The following is a 15,502-nucleotide window of genomic DNA, read 5'->3' as shown; positions in this document are numbered from 1 at the left end:
TATATATATTTACACAGTAGGTCTGAAAAGTTCCCGAACTAAATTTTTGTAGTCGGTACAAGTAGCGTCATCTCTCGGACAACCAAGGAACTATGTAGTACGATGTCTGTTGTGTGTGTACAAAATTTCATCACTCCAGTCTCAAGTTATATTCGGCCGCGTACGTTGTATTCATGTGAGCTTGCAACACAGTACAGAGAAACACGATAAAATTTTGTATTCGACTTCAAATATTTTTCATTGAGGCTTATTCTATGATACAGCAAACATTCGGTGATGAAACCGCATCTCGTACTACAACATGCACGTGGTGAAAGCGGTTTAAAGAAGGTAGAGAGTTGTTGGATGACAACGAACAAAGCGAGAGGCCGTCAACAGCTGTTTACGATGAAAACATTGTGAAAAAAAATGCGCATGCTCCTGCTCAAACAACCTCATTTTACCCGTTGGGCCATATCAGAAGAGCTAAACATTGGTAAAGATGTGGTGCGTACAATTCTAACAGAAAAAATGAACCGCCGAAAGGTGTGCTCTCATTTTGTTCCAAACTTCTTGATCGAAGAACAATAACAGGTGCATCTTTCTTGTGTTCAAGACTTCGTTGAAACTGCTGATAGCGACCCAAATTTTTTACAGACAGTTGTAACTGGGATGATAGCTAGCTAGGGCTTCATGTATGATCCGCAAACGAAGCATCAGTCCACTGCTTGGTTGAGTCTTGGAGCACAAAGACCAGTGAAAGTCAGGCAGCAAAAATCAAGAGTGAAAATGATGTTGATTGCATTCTTCTACTCAAAGAGCCTGATTCATCATGAATCTATCCCATCTTGTCAAACTGTGAATTCTAAATTCTATCTGGAACTAATGAAACGTCGAATCCGCTCGAGTACCAGGATCCGGGCAGTTGGACTCTCTTGCACAACAATGCCCCAGCACACATGCCAACAGTTTTAACATGTATTACGCTGAAAGTCAAATCACCGTCTTATCCCACCTGCCCTATTCACCCAAATTGGCTCCAGCAGACCATTTTCTGTCCCCAAAACTCTAGTTGAAGATGAAAGGCCGCTTTTTTGACAACATTTTGGTCATCCAAAGGGCTCGCACCGAGCATTTGAAGGTGATCCCACAAAATGATTTCTCCAGAGAATTTGAGGTGCTACAAGTGCATATCTAGAGAAGGGTTCTTTATAGAGTGCTAATCGTGAGTAAATTTGTGTTTCTTTGAATCTGTATTTTTATTTAATTTAGTGCAGGAACTTCTCAGACATACTGTGTTTATATATTTATTTAGTTATTTATATAAATTTATTATACAGTGAACCTTCAATTTACACAGCCGTTACATTCTGGAAAATTTCCACTTTTAATGAAATTGTGTAAATATTACTGTACTCAAAAAATACTGTATTTTATTATTACAGTATCATTGTATTATTTTAATGATGTTACAGTACAATGTATGTATTTAAAAAGAAAAAAATATGTACTATTTATTTATTTTTTCCTTTCAGTGATGCCATCTAACAAATAACTGACTAACTAAAGATCGGCTGCGGGCATCTTCTTGAAAAGTACCAATATGTTTTGCAGAAAAGACAATACTTTTCCCCTGGTGGGAAAATTAAAACTGCTTTCCTGAAAAATATTTTTTAATTTTTTTTGAGTGTATTGCTTTATTTACAATAAGTTTCCTGAACAATGAAACTATAAGTAAATTGTACAGTTTGTAATAATGACATAAAAGGGAGGCATCCAGTGATACCCCCAAAACAATATAAAGACACTGCAGTACAATAAAACGTATAAAGAATAAAAATATATAATAACTAAGCGTAACAAAGTACAAACGATTGAAAATTAATTGATAAGAACAAAAAAAGTTAAATAGTAAAGTAACATAACATAGGTATCGATAACAATAAAATTAAATTGTTGAGAACTATAAAATTAATAATCAATTAAACAGAACAAGCAGTTTAGTATTAAAAAAATTGTCATAAGTCATACATGAGAAAAAAGGACATATAATGAAATAAGATTAGATTCAATGCACAACAGCTTCTAGATCCAATACATGTAATCTCTTTAGTCATCTCACATCTTCACTATTATCCAAAAGGTTAACAGCCAGATGGTTTTCTTGCACGTCAAGCTTAAGTACATATTTTGTAATTAGCCAATGGATTTCTTCACGAATAGATGGTGTCCCTAGGTAAGTTGTAGGACTCCTTGTTGTTTGCAAACCTGGAGCATCTAAAATGTACCTCAACATTTGTTCTGGAACCTTTGGATGATGTCGATATTGTTGTTACTCAGTGTACTGCAAAGTTGTATCCCATAGACCATATTGACTTTAAAAACGCCTAGTACAACAACAGTTTGTTATTTAATGATAATATGGACCTTCTTCCTAATAACAGTTAAACCATCCAAACTTGATATTTGTTTCGTCTTTTCTCTCATATGATATTTCCTTGTTAGGTGGTGGTCCAAATGAAGTCCTAGGTATCATACATTGTCCGAATGAGGGATGTGAACTGCATCCAGGCAAACTCCCTTCCTCATTGCAAACGTCACATGATTTGACTTTATAGTATTAAAATGTATCTTTGTTTTGGCTAGCCATTCACTGAGAAGGTGTAACTCCAGTTGCAGTTTCTCTGATGCTACTATTGGGTTAATGTCAATTTTTTCAAAATATCTCTGTATTATTTTCAACGTACAATATATTACAGTTAATATGGTCTGATCACAGTTAGATATTTATTTTAAGTGCATCAGATATGGAAAAACTTATAAAATATGAGAAAATAAAAAATTTTATTTTTTAAAAACTTTTTTTTAATCTTTATAATTAAAAATGGGTATTACGAATTTATTTCTCAGACATAGTGTATGCACAAAAATAAGTTATTTTTAATGTGCTACATTTTCTTAATAAAAACAATGGAATGTTTTTGTTAGTTTCATTGTTTTTAGCTTAGCATAGTACTACACTGTACAAGAAACGGCCTTAAGTGATTGTTAACATTTTTAATAAGTTTCTGATACCATTTAAATGATCTTTCACAGTTTACTTAAAAAGAAATTATTTTTTTTTATGTAAACTTATTGATGAATCTTTAAGTAAGCAATTTAAAATAAAACCCTATCTTTTTTTATCATAAAAAAAATGTGTTCAAATAATTTTCATTATGCCTTTTAAATTGTTAGATTTTTTTTGTTTACTGTTTTATTTATTTAATTTTTCTAAGTATGTATTTTACTTTTGTTTCATATATTCATTATTTTTAAATATTAATATGGACTTGAAACATTTTTTAATTAAGGTGTACTTTGTATTACTGGTCTAATCTGTCTAAGATAAATGCTGATGAAGTTCCTTTTTTTTATCCGTTCATCTACCTTTTCATGCTGTGATATAAATAATTTATTATTATATTCAATCAGAATTATATATTTGCTACTGGAAACTGTTTTGAAAAATTTCTAAGTACAATAGTTTATTTATATTTCTGTTTACAAATAATATTGTGTTTTGTCAAACAGTGATTAGAATTACATTTTTAAAAAGTTTTGAGTTTTATTTTCTCACTGGGTTGCTCTGAATTTCTCACTGCCTGCTACAATAATTCATTAATAACTGTCTTTGAAATGCAACTATATTAAAAAGAATTTTATTATCATTAAAAGAATTTGATCATATTTCATGTATTTATAAAAATGTTTGAAATGTAGTTGTACAAGTATATGTGTACTTAGTGTTTTTTCCATATTCTAAATATCTTTTTTTTTATAATAAATGTGATATAAAATTATTATAAGGTAAAACAAATATCTTTAAAAATGTCATGAAATTAAAACAGTGAGATTTTGTAATAATAAGGATTCTTTACTAACAAATGTTCAGTTTTGGTAATAAATAATGAGAAGTGATAATAATTGATTCTAAAAATCATTCAGATCTTGAAAATTGTCATTTAAATTTATAAAAATACATTTTCTTACTGCTGTGCCCCAGTTTATAATAATATTATGTTTTCCTACAAGTCAGAACAAGTAATTTTTCAAACCATTCTTATCAAACTTTGAATTAATCAATTGATGAAGCCGTTACTTGATCAAAATCCATTATAACAAAAAAAATAAACATTCACAAAATTTATTTTAAAAATCATACATCTGTTTCGCTCTATAAAACCTTCCTCAGGCATTTTTTTTGTAATACCTGAGGAAGATATTCTGCACTGAAACAGCTGTTTTGATTCGTAAAATAAATTTTGTGAAAATCAGATTACATATTCTGTTTATTTTCTTTTATTAAAATTTAAATTCGTCGAAAGATAAATGAATATTCTCACATACATTTTTACTACGGTATTTTATATAAGTATACTAATTATCTATTCTTGTTTGTGTGTTACCTCATAGGTGAAATATTTTACTCTTGCATTAAGATATTTCTAAAAAACAATTTACTGTTTGATATGTAGAAATACACTATGATAAGCTTAGGCTTGTTTAGATAAATTACAAAGTAGATAGATATATTATGAAATTTGTGTAGCAACTTATATTCACGATTTTGTCTTTATTAGAAAAGTTGTTTCAGTCTTATATAATTATGTTGTTAAGTTATTAAAACAAGTTTGTTTGGGTACCTTGAATTGTTAAAATTCTTCGTGCATTCTCTTTGTAAACAAACATTGAATGTAAATGAAGCTTATAAACAAGTAGTGAATGACAGAATTCATTATATTCCCACTTTCCCACAGATTCTCTTGCTTCTTAATCTAAAAAATGTTAAAAATTTTTTTTATACTTGAGTGGAATTGACTGCTAGTACAGCATTATATATTACTAATTACACATTGTCATTTGAATTTTTTATTTTTAACACTTACATGGCTTCTGTTTTACCCAAAAACTGATGATGTATTTGTTTTACAATGAAATTTTTATATTTATTATTTGTCTGAAATAGCCGGAAATACTAATAGTGTTATCGTTGCATATTCAACACTGGCATATTAATGTTTTGTCATGTGTCCTTCATCATCAAACACGCTACAGCAATCTTGTAGTCTATTATTTATGTTTATTAATTCATTAGTTTTTTATTTACCTTTAAAACTGATGACTTGTTTTATAAATAATTGTAGATTGGTTTTATTTTTGGTTCGAAACCTTTACTTTATTAACCTTTATTAGTAAACTTATGCTCTCAGATGTTTGGATGAAATATTTTCTTGAAAGACACATTAGTAAATGAAACAAGATTTAATTATTATCTAAAGAAAATATAAAAATGGTCAATGAGATATAGCAAACGGGTAATAAAAATAAATCAAATTAAAAACCAACCAGTTAATCCATTAATTATCATGGCCACAGACGTTTGGATCATGTTATCTACTATAATAACATAGTAGTTTTTCAAAACAGATTTATGTTATTAGGATAAAAACAAACTAAAATTACGAAGGTTTTATAACCAATTTTAAGTTTTGTTAACACTAAAATTAGGTGTTATAAAATATTTTCAATAAAAGAAGAAATGATTTAAAGAATCGGCTTTATCCTTATAATATTAATAGTTCTTGTAGTAGTTCTTTCTTCTTAACAATGAATTGAAAAAATTGTATTTATAAAGTAATTTATTTTTGGTGATACTCTAATTACTACAGCCATCATTGACTGTATCATAGCATTTCAGAGAATTTACAGAAAAAAATTATTATATTCTTCAATAACATTTAAAATATGCTTTAGTAATAATGTTATTCTGTGTTTTTTTATTTAAACAGATAAAGAATATTTTAATCTCTATTAAAGGGGAAAGTATGGTGATCCCTGTCAGAAATAGGGGTTTTTGTGAATATTTATTTATTTATTTTAATATTTAGGTTTGTATTTATTTATATTTAGGGTCCAACTAATTCATAAAGACCACAGAAAGAAAATATGTTTGTGTGTTGCGTTGCTTTTGGCGTTATATCTCAAGATTCACCCATCCAATTTTTTTCAAATTTAGGTCAATTATTTTTGTATATGGGACATTGATTATATTAATTTTTTCAAAATTCGTTATGGGAATGGGGATATTAAAAAAAAAAAACAATTTTGATTTTCTTCACAGGCAATTTAGAGAAAACATTATTAAAGGAAATTTATTATCTACACTGCATATATAAATAATCCAAAAACATTTTTTTTTCAAAAATTCATCCCCTACTTAAAATTAAAATATATGTTTTTTTGTTCTTTTGCTCATGTCTCGTTGGTCTAAGTATTTTTCAGAATTTTTTTTTTATCGTCTACACTTCATATATAGAGCTAACAAGAAATGTCTACAAATTTGACCTAAAATGCAGGAAATGTTTTTGAAAATTTTTGTATTTTAGTCTTAATTGAAGATAAAGTTACATTTAAAAAAAATGTTTAGTTCTGGAAATTTTTGTTAAGCGTACTTATATATGAATATTTTTAAAAAAGGTTTTCGTATTATTTATTCCCCCATCTCAACAGTATATACTCTTCTTTTTTTTACATGACTGCCCAAAAAAGAGTGTAATGTATGTACTCATGTGTTTCATTGTGTAGCTCAATGGCTGAACTAATTTAATTGAATGAACATTCAAAAATAGCAAAGAATGTGAACCCGCATTGGAGTCCTTATGTTACCGGGAGTGTCATAAGCTACATATATATATATATATATATGTTTAAATAAATTTAAAAAATTTGATATAAAAATTATACTATATACAAAATTGTCATCCACTCACAATGTTTGTCAGCAATTTTTTTTGGCAGTTGTGTTTTTTAATATATATATCTCTTATATTTTTTCTCTAACTGTTTTTATTTTTAATTTTCAGGAGCCGTGCAATACTTTGCCAGCTTTTTTTTTTAATATAAAATAAAACATTAAAAGACAATAAAATGAAATATGTAAATTTCTTTATATGAAATAGATAAATGTAAATTCTTGTAAAATATAATGTGGATAAGAAAAAAAATATATATATGTATATGTATTTACTTGACCAGAGAAATGTTGAAAAAAAGTTACCTTGAAAGGAACTCTATTATACTTAGAGAACAAATGTTTTAACTTAAATCAATACTACTAATGTAAAGAAATGAGTCAACTGTTCTGGAGCAGTCACTCTCGGGTACAACTTTGCTGCTGGCATTGGGGAACAACAAAGAGGTTTACTTTTGGATGTTGGTTATGCTGCATTGACAGTACATATGGGCACCATTCATATATGCTTTGACAACAACACTTAACTTATTAAGATACTTTTTGACTGAGTAGCTTAACACAGAATTGAATTTGTAGAATTTTTAACAATCTTTTTTGGTTTTTAAATCAGTATAGATAATTTTTTATTACTTAATTTTAGACAAGAAAAAATCAAATAAATTAAAAAAGGTTGTTAATATTAAAATAATTCTCTGCTTCATTCCTCAACAGGAGTTAGTTGTACACTCTTAATCTCCCCGACAATTAGTTTTGGATCAGGACATATCTGTATGAGAACAGCTCATTCCAACAGTTTTTCTTGTAGAAACAGAACACACAAAAATGGGATTTTTCTTCTTTTTTTTAAGAACATTTTCACCCAACTACAAAAATTGTTGGTATTTGGAATTACCAAATGCTTTTAACTATACAGTAATCAGAATAACCACAATGTGCACACATGCATATAATTATAAACTTAATTATTCCTTTTGACTATAACAAAAGAATTTCTATTTAGAAGAAAAGAAAAGTAATTTCTATTTTTTTATTCAGCATTACTTTTCATTAAGAATTGTAACATTATTATTTTTTTTATATGTGTACAGTATGGATGAAATTAGATTTATCTGTTTTTGTTTTTTTTTTAAATTAATTTTTATTATTCATTTAACTTTCAAGGAGGATATCATATGATGGCAATGACCATATCAGACCTTTTTTGTTCTACTCAAAATGAATTCTCTAGTTGTATAATTATTTTCTTATGTATTATAAATGGATTGTTAAAAATACAAGAAAATTGATAAGATTAATAATATAGGTCATTATGTATTCTACAGCATTGTATATGTAGCATTACATTAAATACTATAGTACGGCATTGAGCAAACTAACAAAGAATTTAAACACGAAGATTTATGTCTAAATTTATAACAGACCTTGAAGTAATATGTTGTTTACTTTATACATATATATATTAGGAAACTATTTCAGTTTGTGATACTCAAATTAAAAAAATATTTTATACAGAAATAAGTGAAAGTTTATACAATTTGTTGAAAATATCAGAATATTCTAAAACATTTGATTTCCTAAAACTGATTGATTATTAATTTATATAGTGTATCAGAAGTGTCTAGATATCTAGTATACATAGAATTGAGGCACAGATAACTTCATTTCTTGTTTGTGTAGTAAATGCACCTGCAGGTTGTTATATTCCAGGACCATCAAGTCAGGATGTGTTAGTTATTAGAATCAAACAACAGATGGTGACCAGAGAACTTATTTCATTAAAATGTAACTTGTTCAGCTTGACCCAAACTATAAATTTTTTGCTTGGGAATGCACTTAGATGCTGAAACCTGTCTTATCATCATCGCAGATGATAATTAATTTTTGGCTTGTATTGTTATATATATATATATATATATATATATATATATATATAGAGAGAGAGAGAGAGAGAGAGAAGAGAGATTTTCTTGAAAAATAGATTTTATTTATTTTAAAAACTTTTTTGTTTTTATAAATTCACTACATTTTACATTTTCTGCTGTATTTCTGTATTCCTCACCAAGTTTTTTTTTCGCTAGAGGAAGGGAAAGCTCTACCAGTCACCGGCTGCCTGTGCTGACTGCAATGTCAGGCTCTCATTGACTAACCCCTTCCCCTCACCATCATGATGTCAGACCCATCATATCTGGTATTACACAGTATTGTGGTGATTGTATTATAGGACCCCATTGTGGCGTGTTGTCAAAGCATCTGCAGCTACCCCAACAAGCAGAGGTGCCTACCTACTAGCACTGCAGGCAACTTTCTGAGCATCAGCTGTCATCCAGATTGTCGCTAAGATGGTCTCCTCAGCACTCGCACAGCTTAATTGCTATCAGCTTGATTGGGGGGATACCAGCTTCCATGGAAACTCCTGTAGCAGGAGGCAACTCTCAGTGCCACTCTGATCCTGCAGCCTTTCCATCATTTGAAGGAAACCACGCTATACTAGCTTGCACCTTCCTCTTGGATGCACATGAATCCTTACTAAGTTTGATATATTATTAAAGCTTAAAAATGAATGAAAAAGTCTTGCAGCACATAAGTGCATTTGTTTATTTTTATTATTATTATATTTATTTTTAATAAAAACCATAATTATTACACTCAGTTTTATATACTTTTCACCTGTCTTTTCAAAGTCCCATCTTTTATCAGTATAAACATCTATTTTTTCCTGATTTATAACATTTATCTGCATGACTTGTGTTACTTTGTTAATCATGACTTCATTCTATATTTGAAAAAAAATAGTAGCTTTAATTGAAAAATATTTCTTTTTTATTCTACAATGTTCCTTTGATACAGACAATCTAAGGTGTCTAGTTTTAATGCAAACGAATTGTAAAAATATGCTAAATTAATAAAATTTTCCCAGTTGAGTATTACTGTTGATTATAGACAAACTATATTAATAAAGAATAATAAGCGTATTCCATGATTTCATTAGAGTATATTACTAATCAAATATTTATTAATGTATATTATATCAACTTGTAACAATTTACATAAGTAATTTTAATTTATAAATTTGTCTTCCTTATTATTTGTCAGTTACAGTCTTATTTAATTGTTAATTACTATATATACACTGGTGGTTACATTTCCACATCAAATGTAGGTGACCTGAGTGAATTGCAAGTTACTTCCAAAAACAGCATAGCCATTCTCAGAAAAAAGCATCCCACAACTAACTTACTAGGGAAAGTAAGGAGTGAAGCAATTTTATGTTGCTCGCTTGCTTAGCAAATTTATACTGTTGCACATCAGCATGCCAAGCCAATCCAAGAAATATTGTTGATATTCAAACATTGTCACCTTTACCACTGGTTCTGAGTGTATAGAGAACATTATTATTCTCATGAAAATCAGCTCTTGACTAGTGCCTTCAGCACTTGACATGGAGGAGCAAAACTATAAGAAAGACAAGGACAGATGGTAGAAAACAAAAATTAATGTACTCCTTTCTGTTTGGAAACAATGCCTTTTTTATCCTGCCTGCACTCATAAATGCAGTTAATACAAGCTTGTTATGTCTATTTGTTTGCTTTTATTATTTGCATTCAAATTTATATTTTGCATATATTTACGATGTCCAAATAATATTTATGAAACCATTTTATTACATTATAAATGTTATAAAATTCACTGATCAATTTTTTTAATTTAAATACTGATAAAATTGGGAAATTCTCAAAGTATTGTTTCACATTCTGTTTTTTTTTTTAGTCAAGATTGCAACTGAGAATTTAGAGCTGATTACCTACCAATAACCATTTTTAATTTACACATATTAACTGATTATTTTTTATTCAATATGAATAATTTTAATGTAAATTTTCTATTTTAATAAATTCAGATAAGAAAGAACAGAGTAAAAAAATTAAAGTACACATTTATTAGTGTGCTTTTTTATCATGGTTACTCCTTTTAGTAACAGTTAACTTGAAAAGTTTTTAAAAACATTGTCTAAGAACACTTTTTTATGTAAAAGTTCAAAATTCTTTATTTCCATCTGAGCTAACTTTTGCTCTATTTTAAACACATTTAGAAACTGCTGTTTGGAGTTCCAAACATTGTGGTATCATTAACTGCAATATTAGCATTTCAACCAGTTATTGAAAAATCTTTGATATTAATGTTGGATTCATATAGTATATACAATTTAAATTTATCATCCATTTCAAGTCACTAAAGTGTATCAAGTTTGGATTTTTGTAAGATTTTTATGTTGTTGATGTGTAAGGCATAAACATTAATATTAGTTATGTGCAATCAAATTTTAAAAATATTTTATATTACAAATTCAAACTTGTAAGAAGTAATTTATATTTCAGTACTCAGTTCCAAACTCAAGTTTTATACATAAAGATCAGAATGACATAATAGTTTTAACCTTTTATAATAAAAAAATTAGTTTGAAAACAACTTGTTATGCAAGTACTTGATGCTAACAGAATATCTTTTTAGAATTATAATGCAGTTCCTTCCTCTATAGTTTTGCAGATGATAATGGTGCTTGTCTCAACATGTTTAATAACTAAACCAGTAATCAGTGTGGTCGCAGTGAAATCATCATGCAGAAGGAACTGCATTATAGTAAAAAAAGAGATTTTTTAAAAGCATATGTATATTTTTAGAAAATATAATGTTTATTTTATTTCTAGTTTAAATTATTCTGTTAAGGTGGAGGATGTGGAGAGTTTAATTCATACTGAAAAAAGAGCAATTGCAATAAATGTGCAAAAAATAAACTGTGGTTTAAAATGCTAATAAATGAATCGAATATACTGTGGAGAGTGTTCATATTAATTTCAAATACTTTATTTAATGGATTAAAAATAAAGCTGATGAATTATTATCATTAATTTTATTTTTTAAGGCTAACTTCTCAAATATTTTGGCAGGCGTAATGTAAATAAATTAAATCAAATAAATGTAAATTTTAAATCAAATGTAATCTTAAGGTGGTGTTTTTGAACATTTAAACAGTTTACAGGTATATTTTTTTTGTTCTTGTGTATTTCTTTATATTATGTGTATTTACTTATAGAAATCGTTAGTTTCGAGGTCTACCACCACTTTTCTTAGTGGTGTTTAAAGTTCGCGGTGTAAAACTTCAAGAGCGCATGCGCGTGATTCATAACGTCAGTTATTTTTAGTGTTTGTATGTTCCGTGAACGTGAATTTCAACCACGACAGTTGAGTCGGGTTATCTCATTGTTTTAGTTTGTGTTCTTGTTTAATCATTTCATTTTTTGTTAATTTTGTGGTGTGTCTAAATTTTTATTAACATTAGTCAAAATGCCTGTCTTCCATACTAAAACTATTGAAAGTATTCTAGAACCAGTGGCTCAGCAGGTATGATTTATTTCATTAATATTACGTTCGTACTTACGTTACATTGTTTCTAATATTTACTTATATTTTGTTAGTGCTCATATCTCTATTATTTTTATGTAAGAAAGTTATTCAGCATGTAGATGTACTTTAATAATTCATAAAATTTATTCAAAGCATTTGTAAAGAAGGTTAGAAAATGTTCGTTATTGATGTGTTAATGAGATTTTAGTTTCTATTTACACAATTTTAAAGTTAAGCCCATATCCACTGTTTGGATTATGGTTTCTTATTTTATACATTAAATATACATTTTTAATTCTGTGTATCAATATCATAAGACCCAAGGTCGAAACATGCTTCTCAGCTGCTGTTAAATGACGTCAGTTTTCACACACCCTTATATGGACATACTCGTTACCTTACACGTTCAAATTCCTGGATATAACTCTCATCATCCCCCCTCTTTTGGTCAATTTTTCCATAAACGTCCAATGTCCGTTATTTTTAATAATTTGATTGTGAAATTAATTTACCATAACTCTGCGTTCCCTAATAAGTATGTTAAAAAGTCTACATTCGTTTAAAACATAATATTTTCGGTTGACTCAGTAGTTATTTTTAGACCGTAAATATAAAAAAAAACTGGAAATAAACTTGAAACGTTTCTTGGCACTGCTACAGTTTACCTGTAGTGTTTATGTTACTTTAATGTGCTGATAAACGATTTTTATTCATCACTTGGTTGCCAATGATATCTATTGAATCAGGTTCTATATTTCTTAGGATTTTATTTTTTCTCCGTCCGAGAAAAATTAATGTTCTTGGGCAAAAGAAAACGTAAAAATAAACAATATTAAAAAAAAATTATTGATTAAATTTAAACGCAAAAATCGTGACTTAATGCCTAAATTCATGTTTTAATTATTCAATTTTACATTATTACAATTATAATTTATAAAAAATGATAGTGTTTTCAGTTGGTGATAGATTCAAAATTATTAAGGAAATTGAGCTAGTAGGGTAAAAAACTAAAATAAAATGTTTTTAACCTGTATTATATTTATAAATAAATATTTGCTTATAAATATATTTATAAATATTTGCTTTTACTTCGGAACAGCTGATCCAAATTTTTTTTTTTGTCTTCAGTCATTTGACTGGTTTGATACAGCTCTCCAAGATTCCCTATCTAGTGCTAGTAGTTTCATTTCAGTATACCCTCTACATCCTACATCCCTAACAATTTGTTTTACATATTCCAAACGTGGCCTGCCTACACAATTTTTTCCTTCTACCTGTCCTTCCAATATTAAAGCGACTATTCCAGGATGCCTTAGTATGTGCCTGTCTCTTCTTTTAATTATATTTTTCCAAATGCTTCTTTCTTCATCTATTTGCCGCAATACCTCTTCATTTGTCACTTTATCCACCCATCTGATTTTTAACATTCTCCTATAGCACCACATTTCAAAAGCTTCTAATCTTTTCTTCTCAGATACTTCGATCGTCCAAGTTTCACTTCCATATAAAGCGACACTCCAAACATATACTTTCAAAAATCTTTTCCTGACATTTAAATTAATTTTTGATGTAAACAAATTATATTTCTTACTGAAGGCTCATTTCGCTTGTGCTATTCGGCATTTTATATCGCTCCTGCTTCGTCCATCTTTAGTAATTCTACCTCCCAAATAACAAAATTCTTCTACCTCCATAATCTTTTCTCCTCCTATTTTCACATTCAGTGGTCCATTTTTGTTATTTCTACTACATTTCATTACTTTTGTTTTGTTCTTGTTTATTTTCAAGCGATAGTTCTTGCGTAGGACTTCATCTATGCCGTTCATTGTTTCTTCTAAATCCTTTTTACTCTCAGCTAGAATTACTATATCATCAGCAAATCGTAGCATCTTTATCTTTTCACCTTGTACTGTTACTTCGAATCTAAATTGTTCTTTAACATCATTAACTGCTAGTTCCATGTAAAGATTAAAAAGTAACGGAGACAGGGAACATCCTTGTCGGACTCCCTTTCTTATTACGGCTTCTTTCTTATGTTCTTCAATTGTTACTGTTGCTGTTTGGTTCCTGTACATGTTAGCAATTGCTCTTCTATCTCTGTATTTGAACCCTAATTTTTTTAAAATGCTGAACATTTTATTCCAGTCTACGTTATCGAATGCCTTTTCTAGGTCTATAAACGTAAAGTATGTTGGTTTGTTTTTCTTTATCTTCCTTCTAATATTAATCTAAGGCCTAAAATTGCTTCCCTTGTCCCTGTACTTTTCCTAAAACCAAATTGGTCTTCTCCTAACACTTCTTCCACTCTCCTCTTAATTCTTCTGTATAGAATTCTAGTTAAGATTTTTGATGCATGACTAGTTGAACTAATTGTTCTGTATTCTTCACATTTATCTGCCCCTGCTTTCTTTGGTATCATGACTATAACACTTTTTTTGAAGTCTGATGGAACTTCCCCTTTTTCATAAATATTACACACCAGCTTGTATAATCTATCAATCGCTTCTTCACCTGCACTGTGCAGTAATTCTACAGGTATTCCGTCTATTCCAGGAGCCTTTCTGCCATTTAAATCTTTTAATGCTCTCTTAAATTCAGATCTCAGTATTGTTTCTCCCATTTCATCCTCCTCAACTTCCTCTTCTTCCTCTATAACACCATTTTCTAATTCATTTCCTCTGTATAACTCTTCAATATATTCCACCCATCTATCGACTTTATCTTTCGTATTATAAATCAGTGACCATCTTTGTTTAACACATTATTGGATTTTAATTTATGTACCCCAAAATTTTCCTTAACTTTCCTGTATGCTCCGTCTATTTTACCAATGTTCATTTCTCTTTCCACTTGTGAACACTTTTCTTTAATCCACTCTTCTTTCGCCAGTTTGCACTTCCTGTTTATAGCCTGATCCAAATAGCGATAACTAGTTTAAATTGTGGTAATTGCAAATATTAATGTACCCCTACAACTAAATAATGAAAACTTATTGGGCTTGTTACATTATTTAGCATTTTAATTTATCTTTGTTATTTTATATTTTTCTAGAAATCACATTTTTATGGCCAGCAGAAGTGGGTTTTGCCCTACGATAAAAGTTCAGTTATTTATAGAAACTAAAAATCCTTAGTTATTTTTCCTTTGTCTTTTGTTAAACAAGTCTCTTGAATTTTATTCCTTTAATATATATATTGTAATCTATTCATGTCTCTGTATGTTTGTTTCCTGTTAATATCCACATTTATTTTTTAATTTCTTGGTTATATTCCTTTGTGAGAAGGAGTAAATGTCAATATCATTTTTAGAATTCCTTATTTTTAT

At 28.8% G+C, this 15,502-nt stretch overlaps 1 protein-coding gene across 4 annotated transcripts in view; it reads left to right on the top strand.

The window, feature by feature from the left end:
• The first annotated feature begins 11,995 nt into the window (after nt 1-11,995).
• Vinc (vinculin) overlaps nt 11,996-15,502 on the top strand; it is a 98,310-nt gene continuing 94,803 nt past the window's right edge. For all 4 annotated transcript variants that reach the window (XM_075373669.1, XM_075373668.1, XM_075373667.1 and 1 more), the window contains exon 1: nt 11,996-12,175. In XM_075373669.1, coding sequence (XP_075229784.1) covers nt 12,119-12,175 — 57 coding nt within the window. In that variant the 5' untranslated portion in view covers nt 11,996-12,118. The remainder of the gene's footprint in view (nt 12,176-15,502) is intronic.

Source organism: Lycorma delicatula, chromosome 8, assembly GCF_047948215.1.
Source record: "Lycorma delicatula isolate Av1 chromosome 8, ASM4794821v1, whole genome shotgun sequence".
Lineage (NCBI taxonomy): Eukaryota > Metazoa > Arthropoda > Insecta > Hemiptera > Fulgoridae > Lycorma > Lycorma delicatula.
This window is presented reverse-complemented; position numbering and strand designations above follow the sequence as displayed.